This window comes from Pongo abelii, chromosome 16, assembly GCF_028885655.2.
Source record: "Pongo abelii isolate AG06213 chromosome 16, NHGRI_mPonAbe1-v2.0_pri, whole genome shotgun sequence".
NCBI classification, from domain to species: Eukaryota; Metazoa; Chordata; class Mammalia; order Primates; family Hominidae; genus Pongo; species Pongo abelii.
The window spans coordinates 90,971,646-90,993,548 of record NC_072001.2 but is presented as its reverse complement, the minus strand read 5'-3'; the positions used below and the strand labels follow the sequence as shown (position 1 = coordinate 90,993,548).

General features: G+C 40.2%; 1 protein-coding gene across 2 annotated transcripts in view; it reads left to right on the top strand.

The window, feature by feature from the left end:
• NTRK3 (neurotrophic receptor tyrosine kinase 3) overlaps positions 1-21,903 on the top strand; it is a 392,667-nt gene that overhangs the window by 360,110 nt on the left and 10,654 nt on the right. The window contains exon 17 of one of the 2 annotated variants that reach the window (XM_002825781.5): positions 20,945-20,986. The exons of the other annotated variant lie outside the window; for it this stretch is intronic. Coding sequence (XP_002825827.2) covers positions 20,945-20,986 — 42 coding nt within the window. The remainder of the gene's footprint in view (positions 1-20,944; positions 20,987-21,903) is intronic. 2 annotated transcript variants of the gene reach the window in all.

Below are 21,903 nucleotides of genomic sequence, written 5' to 3'. Positions count from 1 at the left end.
GTAGTAATAGTGGTGGTGTTGGTGGTGGTAGTTAGTGTTGTGTGTGTGTGTAGTTTAGGTAGGGATGTCAAAGCAATTGCATTGCTTAAAGAATACAAAATATTTTAATTTATTTAGTTTCTCCAAGGAGGGCTTTCATGACTCAGCTAAAACTTACTGCATGGATGAAATCATATCTGAAAATTCTGAGTCCAAATAAAGAAATACTCACAAACTTCATAATGACAGAAAGCAAAGAGAGAAAACCAGGTGGCTGTGGCACTGGAAGGATACCTTGTCTGCTTGATGGTCAGCACAGGTTTCATCTCCCTCTGACATCACTGAGATGGCATCAGAAAGTGAACATGGCTGTGGATTCATCTATTTGGGGAGCGTCTTTGTAGAAAGTCCCTTAATCTCTGACTTGTGCTGGCCATTCAGAGCATCTTAAGGTCCTTCCTTCTCCCATCTGCCTTTCCGTGGGGTAATGGAAGGGCAGCTTACATCTGCTGAACACCTGCTCTAGCCAGGCACCTTGATAGGGGCTTTGAGTCAATTAATTTGTTTAATTTATACTGTTCTCATGAAGACATTATTATAGTTCCACTTTGGGGATGAGAACACTGATGTTTAAACTCAGAAATAGAAAATAGTGGAGCCAGGCTTTAAATCCAGGTTGAATTATGTCTGAAATTCTGCCTTTGTCAGTTAGCCTCAGCATCTTTCCACAGATACCAGCTGGCAGGAAGTGGAAGTAAGAAAAGGACTCACTGGGTGACCCGAATGTCCCGTGTGTGGGCTGATTTGCATGGCTGGATCAGGAGCAGTAGATGTGTTGGGGTGGTTGTCCATGTCTTTGCTGATTGCGCATGAAGGCACAACAACTTCTGCTGCTTTGTTTTTTGAGTGTTGTCACTGGAAATGGGGATGGGCATGGGAAATTTTGGGGCATGAGAGTAAATCTTCCTGTGTGGCTTCCCTCCTCGGCTGAGGTGGAGGCTTAACTTCACTGAGTCCGTGTTCCTGGGGCTCACGCATGTTGGAAGGAGGGACCATGCATGGTGTCTGTGTATAGATAATAGAGGTGGGGAGAATGCATGCAGAGTGCTGAGACTGAACAAAGGTTTCTCGACAGCAGTTTGAGTGAAGAGTTGAGTTTGAAGATAATCCTAAATTTCCTGTCTGCCTTTGTGAATGGAATCCACAGACTGACCTCATCCAGTCTTAGGATGCTATTAGCAAGAAACAGGATGTCTCTGGACCACATCTCAGATATGATGGTTATATTTAACCTCAATATCACTGTGTAATGTTGCATTTATTTGTGGTATACTTTCATATATTTCCCAGAAAACAAATAGGTAACCTGTTGTTTTACGCATAATATGGTAACCTCCTGATAAGGTTATGTTTCAAGCAAATCACCATTTAGATGCACAAGAGAGACCTGCTACAACACAGTAAAGAATTACTTTGGGATGCCAATAACCCTCTCCAGTTTTCCTTTTGTGATAAAGGAGAAGATTTCTACCTGTGATGCTATACTTTCCCTGGAGTTTTAGAGCGTATTTATCCCAGGGTCTCAATGCATGTCAAGGCAATGTCTCTTAGTTTCACAACATGTGTCATGGGGTAGAGAGAAGCCATTACTCTTGTCATTAGGCATGGATTTTCTTTTTCATTACATTGTTACCATCACAGAAATATACTCCAAGCACTGGGATGTCCCTCGCTGTGGTCTTCTAACTATTGGGTAGGGTTACCTTATCAAGTTTTGGTTCTTTACTGCTTTTAGGGACCCTTGTCTAGTTTCCCCCGTCATTTTGATACTTGAGGGCTGAGGAGGAAAGCATCATTCATCTTCCTCCATAGGCTACTCCACTTTCACTTATCTGAATTCTCCCTCTGGTAGAAACAAATAAGCAAGTAAATTAGCTTCTCTTCTAAAATATTAACCCATCTCAACAAAGTTGGCTTCTCTCTTCTGCATCTGTGTGCTCTGTGGAGTCCCAGCTGGGAATCAGGGTAAAGATGAGAAGTGTCTGGTTATATTTCAAACTGACAAGGATAGTCATTCTTTTTCTGGTTACATATAGGCTGCCCTGCCACTCACACATACAAGATATGTCTTAATTCCAGAAGGGCTTAGCTGAAGCTTAAAAGAATAATACCCATGCCTTAGACACAAGTCTGCAAGGGCACCTGGTCATGAGTGTGCCTTGGTCTGGGAATCTGCTTAGAGACTTAGTCATAGACGCATCCTTTACAGCAGTATGCTGGGATTTCAGGGGTGAGATGAACCTGAGAAAAAAGATTCAGAGAGATCCCAGAGGCCCATATAAAAAGGCTTATTGTGGCCAGGCGTGGTGGCTCACGCCTGTAATCCCAGCACTTTGGGAGGCCGAGGTGGATGGATCATGAGGTCAGGAGATCAAGACCATCTTGTCCAACATGGTGAAACCCCATCTCTACTAAAATAAAAAAAAAAAATTAGCCGGGCGTGGTGGCGCATGCCTGTAATCCCAGCTACTTGGGAGGTTGAGGCAGGAGAATCACTTGAACCCCAGAAGCTGAGGTTGCAGTGAACTGAGATTGCGCCACTGCGCTCCAGCCTGGCAACAGAGCAAGACTCCATTTCAAAAAAAAAAAAAATGCTTATTGTAGTTTCATTCTAGCTGGGCATGTCTTAGTCATAGACAGGTCCTTTAAAACAGCATGCTGGGATATCTCCCCACCCAAACTTAGTATTTCTAAGGAACCTAAGGACACGTACCTGTTTATTTCCATGTCCAAGGTACACAAGGAGAGCATAAGACAAGCTTTGTTCACCCCTCTTGGCGTGTGAGTGTTTTCCAGCCATCACTGAGGTTGTGGAGAGGGTGTGGTTGCAGTGAAGATGTCTATAAGCTAGAGAGTATTCTAAAACCCACTAGGACTTTCCCAAAGTCAAACACCAATGTAGTTTAATGGTTTTGAAATTGTGGAATGTGGTTTCCCCCCTTTTCATTGCTATCCCAAGTCTTGTGATCCAAGATCATTAAGACTGGCCTTTTGGGGAAAACTGATACAGTCCCCTGTGTAAGATGCCTGTGAATGTACATGGTATCGCATGTCCTCATTAGTTTAGGGAGTTTGGTTGTCTGTTCTTAGTCCCAGTCCTCTGAGTTCTTAACTAACTGGAGATTTATCCAGAGATAAGAAATCTGCCCATTAAATAGTAATTAATCTTTAAACTCTCAGTTGCCTTAGCATTTTGCTTTCTGATGATCTGAAGAAATATAGTGTCTCAGAGCAAAGCAAGTCCCTAGAACAGGATGATAAAAGGTGCCTGGAATGCAGTGGGGCTCAGGTCTTCAAGGGAAGGGGTTGTGGGAGCTACAGGGAAGATGATGGAGGAGGGGAGGGAATCTTTCTGGTTGTGCCATCCAGGACCGCTCACTGAGAATGTTGCCCTAGTCTCGTGTTGGAACTTCTTGGTCTGCATCTTATCTTCAAAGCTGGTCAAGTCCCTTTGCTTCCGCAATTCTTTTGGGACAAATGACTCATGAGAAATTCATATGACTACAAGAATTGTGACACCGCCTCCTGTCTGGCGATGATGTGGGTTCTGCTATTTCTAGGCTGGTGCCCACCTCTCTTGAGCCTTAGCTAGTTCCTCTGATTAGTGCTGCCTCCTCTCTTCCTGCCACTTGTGGCTAGCCCTAATGGAAAGTAGATCTCCAGGCAGATGCATCCGGCTGAAGAATCCTGGCACCGGGGCAAATGCAGCCCTCCAAGGAAAGCTTTTAGTTCAGACACCAGTCTCAGAGCCCACATTGTGAACTGTGTCCTGTGAGGCTTTATGGCCAGTGAAGCCCTGGCATTTGGGTGCAGGCATGTAGGGTGGGGAAGGAGCAAGGGGGAGTCGGGGTGAGAGGAGGCTTATTGTAGTTTCATCCTAGTTGGGCATGTCGGTTTTTACATGGGCCTCTGGGATCTCGCTGAATCTTTTTTCTTTGGTTCATTTCTAGAAATAGACATTTTATTTCTAGAAATAGAAACTAACTTGAGAGTCGAATTTTCTAGTGTTTTCTCAGGATTTTTTCAGCTGTGACAGAAAACTCTCTACCTTAAGCAAAAAGGCAATGTACTGTCTTTATAATAAAATTTTTGTTTTCCAGGTTTAGGAATTATTTCTAGTGCTGGCTTCATTCTAAGACCTAAATAATGTCACCATGTAGAGCCTGTTGCTTCCTCTCTCCCTTCTTCCTTCTCATCTCTACTCTGACTTCTTTCCGTAGTTTCATCATCATTCTCTGCCTCTCTCTTTGTCTGCCCGAGACCAGCATCTTAGAGAAAGAGATGTTAACGGGAAATAGATTTCCAAACAATCAAGGCTAATGTATTTTGAAAATTATGATGACAAATGCTGCCGCAGTTGAACAGATTATCTGGGACCTAGATGTTCAGTAGTGAAGGCTTGTCCTCGTCAGGGAGGCCTTGCCATCAGGAGCCTAGCTGATGAGGTGAGAAATTATCAGTGCCATTTCTACAAGAGTGGGACTGGACATTATGTAGAGAAAAGCTGCAAGAGAAAGACACAGGAAGCAAAGTCCATGACTGGCTGCTTTTTTCCAGTCTGTCTATGGAGGAACATAGATATTTTCTGATGTCATCTTTATGAGCGCTCTCTGGGCTGGTGTAGGTTCCCATCTTACTTCATTGAATCTGCTGATTTAGATATTTCTGAATGAAAATTCCCCTTCAGCTTTTCTGAGTGTTTTCTGAGTGTTTTATATAAATCAAATTTATAGGATTTCTATCACATTATCCAAAATCTGCCACCCTAACCCATCAATTTACATGCCTTAAAACATTTTTACTAATGAGTCTCTTTTCAATTTAGAATGTATAAGAACTTTAACTTGGTGGTGAATAAGAACATTGGTTTTGGAATCAGAGTAATTTGGGTATAAGACTTGGATGTTTCTGTCTCAAGCATTTTTGAATAAGATGCTTAACCTCTTCCTCTCCTTTTTCCCTTCCTCTCTTCCTTTCTCCCTCTCTCCCTCCGCCCCGCTTTCCTCCTTCCTTTCTTCCTTTCTCAATACAATGCTGTTGATAATAGTAGTTTTCAGAGCCAATGCGTTTTAGGAGGATTGAGCGAAGCAGTGCATTTTAATTCATTTAGCATATATCCTAGCACAGTATAAACATGCAATAAGCTGTTGGTCTGTATCCCTGTTCACTGGGACAGGAACTTCACCCAACTCGACTCCCAAACTTGGAATGCTGAAAGCATTTCTCTCTACCTCTGTTATGGTGGAGACCAGAGCTTCAGATAAATTAAGATGAGGGCTCTACCCTTGGGGATTACCTACCCCAGCACTCAGCCTGGCTCGACCTTTTGGGGACCCACTAGGTGACCCTGAGAAAGATACTTCATCCCAGTTTCGTTAGCCTACAAACAAGAAGTCCACTTGCTCAAATTCCCCTTCTATATTTTTTGGAAACAGGAATGTGTGTAACAGAGAAGGAATGCCTTTGAATAACAACCCTCCAACTGTGATTTCTGGCTTCACATTTAAGACTTTCTTGTAGGTTCATCCTCAGAGCAGTCCTCTCCTGCCTTTTGACCTTGAAGGAGAAGCCAAGAGGCAGGGCTTGTTTATAAAGAGAGATGGAGCAGCCCACAGCTGCAGGCCTCAGATTATGGCCTGGAATGCCAGATGCTGCATGGAGGTACAGCTCCTCCATCTCTTTCATCTGAACCTGCCCTTGGCCTACACCCTTCACTGCCAAGAGGCACCCCGGGACCCAGTTGTAGAGTAGCAGGCTGTGTGGAACGAAGTGGACCCCAGAGCTCTAACCTTCTCACAGGGCCAGGAGGGGCATCCAAAGGTTAACCAGTCTCTACTTGACCAAATCATCCCCTTTTGGAACTGGATGATACCTAAAGGTCAACTAGTCAAACTCTTTCCCTCACCCTACCAATTATGCAGATGAGAACACAGGAGGCCAGGGGTGAGCCAGGAGGTATGATGCAAACTAGGGCAGGGTCCTGGAACTCCTGAATTCTGACCCATGCTCTCCTTTACTGCCTACAGCGCACACACACACACACACACACACACACACACACACACCCCCACTGTAAAGTCAGGCTGCTGATGCTGCAGATGTTAAGAAGGGCCTTGAGTTGAGCTTTCATTCAGTGTTCTTGATGTCCTGATTCAGATGAGAAAATTATGTTTTCAACAATCTCATGCAATTTTTGAGCAGAGAGGAATCTTTGCAAAACTCTGGTCTGACTATGTCATTATTCCAAGTATGAACATTGAGACCAAAAGAATGCATAGGCTGCCAGGACCACATGATAGACAAGAACCCAGATGACCTGAGTCTCAATCCAGTGCTCTTTTCACTCCGATTCCTGGTTTCTCTTGGTGCCAGACCTTCCCTCTTGCTGTCTCCATCCCAGGATGCTCTAGGCCTTGCCAGGCCTGTGTGGCTGGATTAATAGATACCCCTTTCCTGGCATTTCTCAGGGAAAGGCCCAACTAGAAACCTGTGGTGCTTAAAAAGTGTGGTGGTAATTCTTTTTTTGATGAATCACCTTGTAGTTCCCAGAGTGCTTTGACTGCTGTTACCACCCAACCTCAGACTTCCTTGAGAATTTAACCCTGTTATTTTTTCCAAGTTGAATCCCCACTTTTAAATGAAGATAAAGGACTTTATCAACTGTTTCATGTCTGTGGTCCTGCAAGTGATCTGTGAGCTCTCTCCTCTCAGGCACCTAGCATCCTTCCTTTAGAATTAAAGGGTCTTTTTTCATGACTCAAAGAAAGATCCCATTTTCCATTGGATGAAGAGTGCATTCAACTCCCAAGAAAGCTTTAGGTGTGTGAGAAGGCTAATTGTGTCCACCTTCTCCTTGCCCTTATCAAAGCTCCTCCAGCAGCCAGTCAGTGGACAAATGGGAAATTCAGCTCCAGCTCAGAGAAGCTAGATAAGGCAGCCTGTAGCCTACGAAGGACTTGTATATTCTTTATGTCATCTCCCGTGATGTGCATCCAACTACCCTTTGCCTGGGGATGTGGCCATCAGTAGTAGGTTTCTGCTGTGCTATGTATTGTTTACTGAAGAAATTAAAATATGCAAAGTCTTCCTGGTCCCCCTTTTTGGGCTCCCTCTCCAGCTACTTCTGGCATTTTCTGTTGGCAGTTAATAAAACAAAAGGGGGGCCCAAAGGCTTGGGTCTCCCTCCAGCTAGAATGGTTAATTTGGAGTGGTTTGGAAGTACTAGATATTACCTCTAGCTACAGCTGTGCCTTTCTGGCTGATCTGTCCAACCTGCAATATGTGCCCTGACTGATGGAGTTTGAATACTTCATTAAAGGGGCAGGGGATTAAAAGCACAGAAATTGAGGGGGTAAGGGGAGGAGAAAGAAGGGATGGGTCTCCATTTATTTATTATAGCAGCACAAACCAGCAAATACTTATCTTTCCTCAAGACAGCCTTATGTTGAAAGAGTTACAGTCCAAGACACTCAAAAATTACTCCCTAATCCAGCCTAAATCTTTACCATCACTTACCACTAATTATGCCCATCTACCTGCACTCATAGAAGTTTCAAATCCAATCCCTTATCTTATTTAAATCCTGGACCCAGAGAATACCTCTTGCAAATATTTGTAAGATATTTATACAACCCTACTGACACCATTACAACTCTTATTCATCCCAATGACTGGGCTGGCACTTGGTAAGCCTCAAGATATGTTAGTAAGTAACAGTTGCAATTAGAGTTGTTATGGTGTTAGTAGTATTGTTCGCTTATAAATATTTGCAAGAAGCATGCTCTGGGTCCAGGATTTAAATAAGATAAGGGATTAGATTGGGAATTTCTATGTGTGTCAGCCTCCTGAGTAGCTGGGACTACAGGTGTGTGCCACCACACCCGGCTAATTTTTGTATTTTTTTTTTTTTTTAGTAGAGACAGAGTTTCACTGTGTTGGCCAGGCTGGTCTTGAACTCCTGACCTCAGGTGATTCACCTGCCTTGGCCTCCTGAAGTGCTGGAATTACAGGCATCAGCCACAGTACCCAGCCTAGAATCCCTGATTCAAGGATCCAATGCCATCATCTTAAAGCTGGTGGGATATTCAATCAATAAGAGATATTATTAATGTCGCTTAAATGATAACTCAGTGAGCCCATTCCTAGCTAAGTTTGCCTTTTGTGGAAAAAAGAAAAAAGAAGCTTCACACACAGAATATGCAGTCACTGAGCCTAGTCCACAGTAGAAAACTGCACATTCTAACCAGCCCACCCTTGTCTTCAAAATTCACTTTAGCTGCTCCTCCTGAGTGTCTAAGCCCCGCTTTTGTAAACAGCCTGAATCCAAGGATCCAGACCGGTGGTCACACAGATCTGGCAGCTCCTTTAAACTGCCTCCAGCACTTAGGTGCAACTGTCTTGAACCTACAAAACCCACAAAAAGAAAGACTTGGATTGCGGCAATAGATTAACTTCTATCTCTGTCTTTACCATGCTGACTGGCTGGCATATCATCCCTGAAGTGGTTTCTCATCCATACATTTGGGATTATTGTCTCATTGTAAGGGTAATTGGGCAGAATATCTAAGTCCTTAGAAAAAATTGGAAGTGCTGTGTAACATACATGATCATAATCATTGAGAAATTAGCATCTTTCAAGGAAGATTTAGATTCAAAGTATTATGTATGTGCAGGTGTCTTGAAGCCTTGCCATGCCTCTGTTTCACTTACTATCTCATTTAATTTCAGCACATGTTCTGAGTGTGTTATTATTCCCATTTTTATGCACAAGGAAGTCAAGTCTTCCAGAGGTTAAATAAATTCTCTATGGTTGCTTAGCTAGCAAATAGCATTGGCTGAGTTATACATTATTCCCTTCATTCTTTTGGATCCTCTATTTCCTTATCCTGTATACACATTTCTGATACGTTATAATTTTTACATTTTTTGGCCTCTAACAAGTAAAGTCAATCTTATTTGAAAGAAATTGTCTTATTTTGGCTAAATAAGTCTGAATCTAAACTAGAACCTAACTCTCAGTACCTGAGCTATGCAGGGTCAAATTTTTCAAAATCTAAGATCATTAAAAGGATGTGTTCTACCATTCTTTACTTATGAATATGATATTATAACCTGCATTTGGGGGCTGAGTGGATCCCTTTGAATCTAGTGTGATCCATGGATCTGAGCTTGATTGAGACGTCCAGCTTTGTTGAGTGACTTGAGTTCTTTTAACATCATCTTAAAGTTTGTTTCCACTAGAAGATATTAGTGCAGCCAGCAGGCCTCAGTGTAGCCATTTGCAAAAGGAAATAAGGGCCAAATTATTTTTCAACTCACATCTTTGGAGTTGAAATGTCTGCTCTATAAAAAAATACATTGTTTGGGGGCAGTAAAGGACAATGAGGTCTCAGAAAGAGTGCTAGAATTTAGGCAGGATTAAGAAAGAGGAAAACAAAATAAGTTATAAAAGGCATGTGTTCCTGGGGCTTCCCTCAGAACTTTGCTCCTGGCAGATGCAGCTCTAGGTAAGAGAACTGGGGAGAATCACAATGGGCCTATTTATCCTCTAGGCTCACACTGCTAAACAGCTTGGCTCTCAACTCCTTGTATTTTTGGAAGACTCCAAGGGTTTTTCCTAATCCTGGGGCTAGAGGCTCAGACTGAGACAGCCGTTCCACTGAGATTCCGCTAAATGGATGCTGTTTGCGTAAACTGTCAGAAAGCCCTGCTCTGAGGGAGCAATACTATAATGATGTCTTTGTGAGTTTTCACTGCATTTTCCCTCCAAAGAATCTCAAGCGCCTACTATACTCGGAGCTGAGATATTCAGTTTGTCTATAAGAAGCTAAATAATAGTCTGTCCTGCTTTACTGGGAAGAGGAGAGGCAAAAAGAAGGCAAGCAATTCTGACTTGATAAGTCAGAAGTCTGATGTCATTGTAGAAAAGTCATAATCTCTTGTATAAAGCTTGCTTCTGTGGAGTTTCCATAACTGGGGCGAGGCCACAGGTGGACATGTATTTGTGAGTGTACACTCATGTATTGTAGATCAGAAATCAAAAGGATATCCAAACTAATATATCCCTAAGGCATGCACCCACACAAACTGGGGAGAACACAGAGTTCTACCAGGTGACTCAAAGTCTATATACATCAGGGTAAAAAGAAGGAAAACTATAGAACTGTCGATGAATAGAGTCAAACTCTGTAATATATACATTTTTCTTTCCTTTCTCCCTTTTTTTTTTTTTTCTTTGAGACAGAGTCTCACTCGGTCACCAGGCTAGAGTGCAGTGGTGTGATCTCGGCTCACTGCAACCTCTGCCTCTCAGGTTCAAGCAATTCTCCTGCCTCAGCCTCCTGAGTAGTTGGGACTACAGGTGTGCGCCGCCACGCCCAGCTAATTTTTGTATTTTTAGTAGAGGCAGGGTTTCACCATGTTGGCCGGGATGATCTCTATGTCTTGACCTCATGATTTGCCTGCCTCGGCCTCCCAAAGTGCTGGGATTACAGGCGTGAGCCACTGCACCTGGCCTGTAAAATATTTTAAGAGATTTATTCTGAGCCAAATATGAGTGACCATGACCATGGCCAGACACAGCCCTCATGAGGTCCGGAGAATATGTGCCCAATGTGGTCGGGGTATAGCTTGGTTTTATATACTTTTAGGGAGGCATGAGACATCAATCAAATACATTTAGGAAATATATTTGTTTGGTTCAGAAAGGCAGGACAAGTCAACGCGGGGAGGTGGGGCTGGGTGCCAGGCTATAGGTATATTTAAACATTTTCTGGTTGACGGTTGAATTTATCTGAAGATCTGGATCAATGGGAAGGAATGTTCAGGTTAAGATAAAGGATTGTGGAGACCAAGTTGTATTGTGCAGAGGAATCTCTCAGAAAGCAGACTTCAGAGAGCGAGCAGGTTGTAAAATGTTTCTTATCAGACCTAAAGGAGTGCCTGGCTCTTAGCTGATTATCTCCCAGATCTGAAAAGAAAGGAAGGAAAACAAAGGGGGAAGGAGAGTCTCCATATAATGTGGATTTTTCCCACAAGAGACTTTGCAGGGCAATTTCAAGGTATGGCAAGGAAATATATTTTGGGGTAAAACATTTTGCTTTTTTCCCTTGTTATGCCAAAGTCAGATTGGAAAATAAGTAATGATATACAGGGTTAAATAAAACCCATGTGATGAGAATTTGTGGTTTCTAGGGCATACTCCCCAGACCCCTTAGATAGGAATTTGGGCAAGATAAAAAATTCAGAGCTTCATCCTCAGAACCAAAATGTAAACTTCATTCAGAGACTCAATCTGTATATTTCTGATTTGTTTGCCTTTGTGTATGTATGCTATAGTCCAGTAGTATGTTTACATTAAAAACAATAACCAGACTCTGTGGGACTTCAGTTCTGTTTCATTTACTATTCTTGGTGACTTGGAAAAGTCATTGCTTTTCTGGCCAAGGTTTCCATGTCTACAAGTAGGCTGGGTAACTTCCAATCCTGTGTGTTTATTAGCTACAGCTTTAGTGTTGAATCTTTCCTTTCAAGCCCTGGATTCTGAGAAACTTGGATTTGAGGAGCTGGACAAGGTACAGTTACAGGGTAGGGCTGCTCCCCACCCCCACAAAGATATACCAGGAATCCAGATGACATCTGGAGAGAAAGTAGGCTGAACCACCAAAGAGATATGCCTAATAAATGATCAGGTGGCTGAGAAGAGAGCCAAAGAACTGGTTCAAAATACAGCGTCCAGTATCCACAACTCAGAATAGTCTTAGACAGTGAGGAGAGGGTAGAGCAGGGGAGGAGGAGGAAAGGTAGGAACTAGGAGAGAGTTTCTGAAGGCCAGGCTGCTATTTCTAAGATTCTGGCAGCCTCTCGCATATGTGGGGAAGGAACTATTGAGAGATACCAACAGTTGGAGAAGGGGGGCAGTGAGAAAGGTTCATTCCAGGAAGGAGGGCTATATCATTCTGATTAACTAGTTTAGAACAAAAGCATTCTCTTCACTGCATGAAGACAGAACACATTAGAGGAAGACTTTGGGCCTTTCGTCCTCCATTTAGGCCATTTATTTCTGGAAATGTCCAAGGGAAGTTTCACCAACCCCATACAATCAGGAAATGATCAGGGCAGGACCGACAGGCCCAGGTCTGTATCTATGACTGTAGATACAGTCTCCTGATAGACCATTTATCATTAACATATGTGCATTGTCACGCACACATGTCCATCTAAACCACCTCACCACAGTGTATGGATGTGTGTATGTATATTACATGTAGCTAACCCGTTATGTGCAGCCATGCGAGGGAAATTCCCAAACCCTCTGGAACAAGAGTGCCGATGATTTTAAAGACTGTTATGGTGGCTGCTGGGACTGCTAGTGGGATCATGTTCAAGGTGACTGCTAGCCATAGCTGATGCCATCCTCAGACAGCCAAGCAAGGTGGAACGGGCCAAGGCCACTGGGGCATGTGGGAAACCAGACTTCCCAGGGAATGACGAAGGCATAGACTTAGTTTTTCATGTTTTCTTAATGCACATAACCACTTTTCTATGTGAATAGACAAGCAATCAAGAAAGATTAAATTTTAATAAATAAAAAAATAATGACACTTACCATAAATGACACCCTTTATGATAATCTCCTGATAGACCATTTATCATTAACATATGTTGCCAAGGTTTTACCGCTCTTCAGAGTTGTCTCCTCCAAAGTAGATGAGTTGCTTTCTCATGTACTTCAAACATTTCTGACTCAGCCCATGCAGATTAGGGAATACAGAGGAAGCTTGAATCCCTCCATTGGTTCCAGAAATATTATGCCCTGTGAATCCACGCTTGCTCATCTTTGCTGGGTCTCGGTTTCTTTATCTGGAATATGGGTTACTTCGTGTCCTGTATACCTCGTTGGAGTTGTGTGAGGATAGATGTTTTGAACCTCTCAGCGAGAAGCAGGCTTCTCTGTGATTTTTGGAATCCACCAGCTTGCTCCTTCTGTAATTAGACGCGGAAGCCTGAGAACCTTGTAGAACTTAGCTGAGTTTCTATTTAACCCAAAGCGGTGGGTTCCCTCTTTTTGAAGAAAAGTTGCAGTCACTCAATGGAAATGAGCAAGACAATTTTCTTTTCAGGAAAGGCTGGCTTAGAAGAGAAGGGACAGCTGTGGTTGGGTGAGTTGGGAGGTAGGAGATTCCCCAGAGTGGAACACTGCCATGTGGGGCATTATGCCCCAAGTAGAACCTGGAGCCTGAGAATTTGTAGCCACTAGACTTTGAACACCTTCTGCACCACTTATTTCTGGCCCTGAGGAGTGGGGCAAAGCGTGAGCCCTAAGGACCTGAATGAAAGAGATGGGGTTTGGGGGTTTCAGCTAGGCATCCCAGGGCTGGAGGTGGAACTGCTGCTCTTGCTCCCCTCCTGTCCCATTCTCCCAGTATATAGAGCTGATGGCTTGAGGAGGGGTAGGATACAGCCTTGGGGAAAAACAAGAGGAGCAGGACTCTGAACTTTGCACCATTAAATGCTCAGTCTCTGTACCTGTGGTCTTGAAATGTTTATGCTCCTATAAGAATGTTGAAAAAATATATATGTCCGTTGTACATCTTAAGTTGCCATCAAAAATCTTCAAAGTAATTTTGAATAGTTGCATTCAATGTCATTTCCAGAATATTGTAAATATTGACATTAAAAATACATCATTCCTTTAACACATCTGATGAACTTTAAGTACCAGAGCAATTTGGTACATCATCTATTAAACACATGAACAAGTTCTTAAACAGTCAGTTTTACATGGCTCCTGTTCCTTGAATTTATATTTTCATTGCAGTTACCCCACTGAATTTTATCTTTATATATTTTTATGCATGAAATCCTTTTATTGGCCACTCTATCATAATTTACTGTGACAAAAATATGTATGAAGATTTAAATTTAATTTTTAATGGCCAATGATCATACATTTCTAGATGTTAAGTGTTTTTGGTTTGAGTTATCATTATGATTACTAGTAATACACAGAAATTGGAAATTAAGGTATAATTATTAGTGATGCACAAAAAAGGCAGTTGACAAAATAATATACATATCAATTTTTGATGAATATAAAAGATAAAAAGTAAAATATTAATGGAAATGCATCTCATATTTTCAATTAGTTCATGTATTCATTAATGAATATTGTTTGAAACTAAGAAAGATAAATTGATGGAAAAGAAAGACATTTTGTTATTAAAATGTAACTCAATTATTTGAACTATTATCTAGTTATACTCCTAAAATCACATATTAGACTCTTATCAAAAATTACTTTCAATCTTCTCTCAGCTGATAATTCTTTTAAGTTTGTCCCTCTCCAGTTGTTTGAAAATAATTGAAAACTATCCAACTTGCAAACAGATATTTCCCCAATCATTAGAGATTCATTTTCAACACCTGTACCAGTATTTTATACAGCTCCTTCCATTGTACTCTGTAGGGTTTCCCTCCTGAGATTTAGAATGGGTGAGAAGTTTGTCCTTCCTTTTGGAGAGTGGTGTGTGGGGTGTGTGTGTGTGTGTGTGTGTGTGTGTGTGTGTGTCGGGGGTGGGGGCAACTGGAAAAGGGATTGATGGATCACAGGGGCTGTGCATTTAATTTTAGAAAAAATCCATGTGAGAGTTGTGCATCTGCAAAATCCCTCAAAACTATCCTTGCCTGAGTACACGCTGGATAGACTTCATGTTCTGCATATTCTGGTTTGAAACCACTTGCATTGACACTGTACTGTATCTCTGCCTATTGTATGGCACGGAAATTCTAGACCTCATCCCATGGGACAGTGGCTCTTGCTCTTCAGGGTGTATATGGATAACATGAGGTACATATAAAAAGTTCACTTCCCCATGGACAATAACAAAAGACTGGAAACAATCAAAGTGCCTATTAATAGGAGGCTGGTGGGAGAAACTGTGGCATCTTTAAGCACAGTGGAATCCTCTACAGCTATAAAAAGAATGAGTGAACTTCAGTGAAAAAAGCCAAGAATAGAACAGATATGGTATGTTACATTTTATCTAAGATAGTGATGAAGTGAATGTAAATCCATATTTTCTTATGTAAGAAACAATGGAAAGATAAACTAAAACCAAACAAAAATGGTTATCTGTAGGAGGAAGAGAACAGGGTGAGGAGACTGAGCAGAGATGGGACAAAATTTTGCTTGAATGTACCTTGTTTTGTGGTTTTGACTTTGAAACAATGTCTCAGTTTTTACATCATTATAAAGCAACATTAAATCAAGTGCAAAATAAAAAACAAAGCAAGTCCTAAAAATTAAAAGGAAACATGAAACAAATAAGCCTAATTGTGTATTACACTGGTGGCTTCACCACACAGAAAGGAGTTACTACAGATTACTTTAAAACATAGCTATGTTTTCTACATGCCCCTAGTAGGTAGATTCTAAGGACAGAAAGAGCTGCAAAGATTGTAGGTTGAAGGTTGTTTTCAGTAATCATATTATTAATAATAATATTTGAACTGTTATTTTGAAACTCTCTCTAATATACTGTATATTATTTATACAAATTAGGATAAAGCAGATAATATTATGAGTGTTAATAGGAATCAAGGTTTTCTGCATGAGAAAAAACACAAACATAAAATTAAAGAAATAAAAGCTCTGTAATTCTAAATTTGATATGAAAAAAATCAATAAGAAGTCATGATTTTTTTTCTCTTAAGAAATTTTTTTCCTAGCTATTTTTACAACAAAGACCTAGAAATAATAACCACCCCAGTAGAGCTGAGCACTCCAATGATCCATGTTGTGGTCTTTAAATTCCATTGCCCTCCAAAAGGATCCAGGAATCCCTGGAGATATGGCCGATTCAAAGGCTGGAGTAGGAAATGTACAAGATTAGCTTAGAGTATTGTTTTATGTCAGAAAGCAAGGATGCTGTGAAGACTATTTATTGGCGTTATGTGAGAAGACAGAGGCATAGGCTTTCATTTCCCAAAGACGAAACACCAGGCATCAGAAATAATAACTACTAACTACAATAGAATGAAACACTTCAAGTGTGTGTGTGTGTGTATGTGTGTGTGTGTATGCGTGTGTGTTTAAAGAACAAGCATTGGTAATGCTTTCCAAAGCCAAAACAAACCAAAACAAACCTCTCATTGGTCACCTCTGGAGGATGCTATGGGATGAATTCATTATTGTAATAACTAGCAAATAAAGAGAATGAATTTGTCTTACCGGTCCTGTATAAACAGTTTCCAGTGTAGCCAAATAGCTGATGAAAGGACCTTTTTATTTATAAAAGATTTCCAGCTAATATATGCAGAAGGAATACTATAATTACAATGTCACCCTTTTGCAGCCACTAAAGAAATAATGGGCCTGGGCAGTGATCATCAGTGGCTGCTAAAATTGCTAGGTGAAAGGGAACTTTATCATATCAGATTGAATCCACTGATCAGTCTTAACATCACAAAGAAGTTTGCCTGGTGTTGTGTTATAGAAAGAAGCAAACAGCACCATTTGTGAACCTAGATCTAATCAGGGCTCTGGATACCTGGTCAGGTATCATCAAGTGTTCCTGATTATAGAAAATGCGGCAGGTAGAGGAACAGGTGAAATAACCCATGGGGATACAGTGAAATAATCAGACTGTGAGAAATTTTTGGGACAAGTGACCCGGGATCATCAACAATAAATAAATAAATAAATAAATGGAAAGTTGGGGCAGAAGGTAGGGGAATCCTATAGATTAAGAGACCCTAGGAGACATTACTAAATGTGACGTGTGGATCTTTTCTGGATCCAACTTTCAAAATCACTTGAAAACATTTGGGAACTTTTGACACTGAGTGGTATTTGGTGTTAAGGCATTATTAGTATTTTGATAACGCTACAACAAAACCATATGTTTCTGGTTCTCCTACCCTTTGAGTCTAAGTCAGAGGCCACCCAACTCTGTAAAAGATCACATAGTAAATATTTTAGGCTTTGCAGGTGGCCCCTATTGCAACTTTAAGGTGATCTCTTCTGTAACTATTCAACTCAGTCCATGCATTATGAAAGCAATCATAGACAGTATGGAAACTAATGAGCCAGGCATGGTACCATGTGCCTGTAATCCCAGCAACTTGGGAGGCAGAAGGAGGAGAATTGCTTGAACCCAGGAGGTGGAGGTTGCAGTGAGCCGAGATCCTGCCACTGCACTCCAGCCTGGGCGACAAGAGTGAGACTCCATCTCAAAAAAAAAAAAAAAAAAAAAAGGAACTAATAAACTAACGAGCATGGTTTTATGCCAGTAAAACTCTGTTTCCAGTAACAAGTGACAAGCTATAATCTGTTGACCTCTGGTCTAATTCATTGGGTTTGCCGTCAAGCCTAGGAATCTGTATTTTTAACAAGCATGCCAGGTGCTTACAATCAGGCAAACAGCCCTGGGAGGTGATTATAGTTATCCCTTCCATTTTCACACCAGAAAACCGGCTTGAGTAGGAAAAATGACTTGCCCAGGGATCCACAGCTAGAAGGTAGCAGAGCTGTGTTTATAGGGGAAAATCCTGGCTGCCATGTCCCCTCTCTGCCACATTCACCCCACTGGAGGATGCTAAGGAGAAACAGGGAGAGAAGGCTGGGAAGAGCACAGGAGGAGAGAGAAGAAAGTTTTTCTGTGCATTGTATCCCTAACTCATCAGTCTTCTTTAGGACAAGGCAGAGGCAAAGGGAGTGAGACAGAGCCTGAACACGTGCAGAAAGCCCAGCGGATAAAAGGAGGATGTTCTGGAGCATAATGTCAACTTCCTCACCAGGTCTGAAATCCAGAGTTGCCAGACTTTGCAAATAAAAATACAGGACACCTTGCTAAATTTGAATTTTAGACAAAAAAAAAAAAAAGCCAACATATTTTTAGTATGAGTATGTTCTATGCAATATCTGGGACATAATTATAATTTTTTAAAATGTTGTTTAACTGAAAGTCAAATTTAACTGGGCATCCTGTATTTAATCTGGCAGCCCTGCTAACGTGTGAAGAAAATTAGTAAAAGCTTTTAACCAAATATTGGTGGGAAAGGGGTCAAGGGCACCCCCTGCCAAGGGACTATGGGAATCATCAGGAAGCTGCTTACAGGGAAGGTTCAGAGTTCACAGAGACTGAACTCTGGCTTGGCCAGATTTGGGAATAGGCACTTGACCCTCCCCTGTAAGTTCTTGGTTTGTAGTTGACCTTGGCATGGATATCCTAAAGCCTGAGTTGATCAGGTACCTCTGGTCTCTCTACACAAAATCCAGAATCATTCAGAACCCATCTGGTCTCTGGGTATAAAAGGAATTTTATGGAGATAGTGACATTCTCGTTCTGCTCCAGCTTGATCCGTAGTATACCAGGAGTGGTCATTTTTCTGAGAAACAGTCTTAATAATGCAACCAGGATTGCATTCTTTAATTAGTGCTCATTCCCCATGAGCACTTTCAGCCTCCCAGATTTTTCAAACTCTCATCCTCTTTGTGAGCGTGTGTGATAGGTCAGGGAAAGGCAATGATTGGTGGAAGGTACCAAGGTAACCGTGGGCTCTTCCCCAGTGCAATCCAAAGATCTGTTTCCCTCCAAGTACTTATTTTTATTTCTAGAATCATTCCTTGGAATATTTCCTGTGCCTTATTACTTACATCTCTTTTTTTAGGGTTCAGCCTTAAAATCCTTAATTATCTCATTGAGAGCTTGGGTCAGTAGCTAATATTTCTTATGCAGTGCTTGGGCAAGGTACCTTATCTTCATCTGTGACTTGGGGATGACAGAGGTTTCTATCACACAGGAATGGAGAGAGCTTAAATAAGGGATGTATGTAACATGCAGTGGTCAGCATTCATTATTAATTAATTAGCACTATTCTTATGGTTCATATTACTGTTTCTGGCTAGTTTATGTCTGGCTAAGTTTTACCATGGGACATATTTGTCAATAATTTTTTACCAGGGAAGGCTTTGACCACTACCTTTCCCAGACAGGGTCTCTCCAAAGAATGATATTGGTCACCTTGGAGGAAAATCAGCATGGATTTTTATGGGAAATAAGGAAATTTGAGGAAATTAGGTTTGTTATGCTGCACAGTAGCATATAAAGACACACACAATGAACAGTTACTGTACTTTGTGTATATACTTTTGCACTTAACGATGCTCAATGGGTTTTTACAAACATAATCTCATTTTAGGCAGGCTGTTGCTTCACTTTTATTTTGAAGATAAGGAAACTGAAGTGCACAGGGTGTTAAGTGGTTGTCAAAGGTGACATTTAGAACCCAGGGCTTCTGACTTCCAATGTCATGCTCTTTGTTGTATCACAGGCTTCTTGAAATATTTTATTAATAGTCCATTCCTGGAAGAATGCAGTATAAACTTCATCCACATTGGTTGTGCTGCTTGGTTAGAATTTTGAAGATTCTTCTCAGGAGAGTCTCCATGACCAATTAATATCCTTCTGACACTTTTTTGCTCAAATACTTAAGCGCATTACAGTTTACACCCAGGACACTTGAATTTCTGTCTGTAAAATTGGAGCTTTCAATCTGGAATACCTCTTCTGGATTGTGTTTAAAATTGTGAAATGAGATACACACCAGCATCAATTTGTAGGACTCTGTTATTGAAAAATTTTCACCAAGAGAAATGTCCCTATATTCCTGACTTCTATTTTTTTAAACCAACAAACCAAGTGCAATAAACCAGTCCATGATATTCTGTCACAAACATAATTTTTCTTTTAAAAATATTAATTTTTTGATAACTAGAACTTAAATTAGATCCACTGGTTTCCTTATATTCGCACTTTTTTTTTTACTATTTTTAAATTTTCAAGTGTGATACATGATTATCACAAAATTTCAAACAGCATAGAAATATATATATATATATGTGTTTATGTGTGTGTGTGTACGTGTGTGTGTGTATATATATATATATATGTATATATAGCAAAAAGTGGGATTTTTCTCTTTGGTCATTACTCACATACTATAGAGGAAGCCACTGGTTTGTTGGTTTTCTGGACATTTTTCTACACATTTTCAAGGTTACATGGTATCACTATATATTTGCATCTGTATCCACATATACATTTTTACATGAATAAGAATACTACAATGTATTTTTCAATGCCTTGTGTTGTCACTTAATATATCTTAGATATATTTACGTATCAGTACACATAGCTATACTATATTCTTTTTTAACTGCTGCATATAACTTTAATGGTGAACAATTTTTTTGCCTTTGGAATGAATGAAATAAACACCTTTAACTAAATATTTTTGCTTACCTGAGTGAATTATCTTTCTAAGACTCCTAGAGGTGAAATTGCTGGGTTCAAAGTCACTTGCACCTTTAGTGTTGACAGATTCTACCAAGCTGCCCTCAGAAAAAGCAGAAACATTTCTCACCAGTGGCATGAGAATAACTCTTTCCTCACCCCTCTCAAACACAAGATAGCAACAATTTTTTTCAATCTTTCGCAATTGACATTCAGAATTGTGTGTTTCTGTTGTTTTAGTTGACATCTTTTCATATGTTTGTGGCCATTTCTAGTCCTTTTGTGGTTCATCTGTTCTTATCCTGTATTCATTTTTCTGTTGGGTTGCTTTTCCTAACTAATTTGAAGGAGCATTTTGTATTATATGGATTTTAATTCTTTGTCTGTTACATATATTGTACTTTTTTGACCATTTGTCTTTTAGCTATGCTTATGTTGTCTTTTGCCATGCAAAAGCATTTAATTTTTTTAAGTTGTATCTCTAAATCTTATTCTTGATGGCTTCTTGAACATGTGTCTTATTTAGGAAGGCCTTCCTTTTCTGAGGATATAGAATACTTTTCTAAGTTTTCTTCTAATATTATTATTGTTTTGTTTTTTATGTTTAGCTCTTTAATCCATCTGGAAATGATTTTTGTATATGGTGTGAGGTAGGTATCTAAGCGTATTTTTTTTTAATGAATAGTTCATTGTCCCAACACTTTAATTACTAACCCATTGTTTCATATATTAAATTCCAATATTTATACATGGGTCTGCCTCTGGACTCTCTAGTTTGTTCCATTAATAAATTTGTCTACCCTATGCCAAAACGCAATGTGTTCATTACATAGTTTGATAAAATGCTTTGCTATCTGATAGAGTAACTCTCCCTTATTGTTCTATTTCAAGTATATCTTAGTTTGTATCAAATAATTACTACTTTAGATCAATTTTGGATTCATCTTGTCAATTTCCATACACCATTTCATTTGGGTTTTCATATATATTGTGTTAAATTTTCAGATTAATCTAAAGGAGAAATGAAATATGTATAACATTGAGTCTTCCTATTCAAGGAAATGACACAACTTTTCATTTGTTCAGATCCTCTTTTATGTTTTCCAATGCTTTTCTTTAAATAACCTTGGACATTTTCTGCTAAGGTTTATGCCAAGGTGTTTTAAACACTTCTGTTGTTATTGTACAAACAATCTTATTTTCCATTGTATTTTGAAGTCGTTGCCACTGGCATGTGAGAATAGTTTGATTTTTGTGTGTTTCTCTTATTTCTGGGTAGGCTGCTAAATCATATAATGGTTCTAACTGCTTTTTAGTTAATTGTCTTGAATAGTCATATCATATCCATACAACAGGCAGTTTGACTTTTTTTTTCAATATTTCTACCCCATTTAAAAAATTCTTGCTTTATTGCATTGGCTGGGACCTCTTGAAAAATGTCATATAAAATTCGTGATAGAAGATACCTTGTATTTTCCTGACGTTTTGTCAGTAAATATGATATTTAGTGTATTTAATAAAGGAAGTTACCTTCTATGAATTGACTTTTAATCAGAAAAAGATGTTG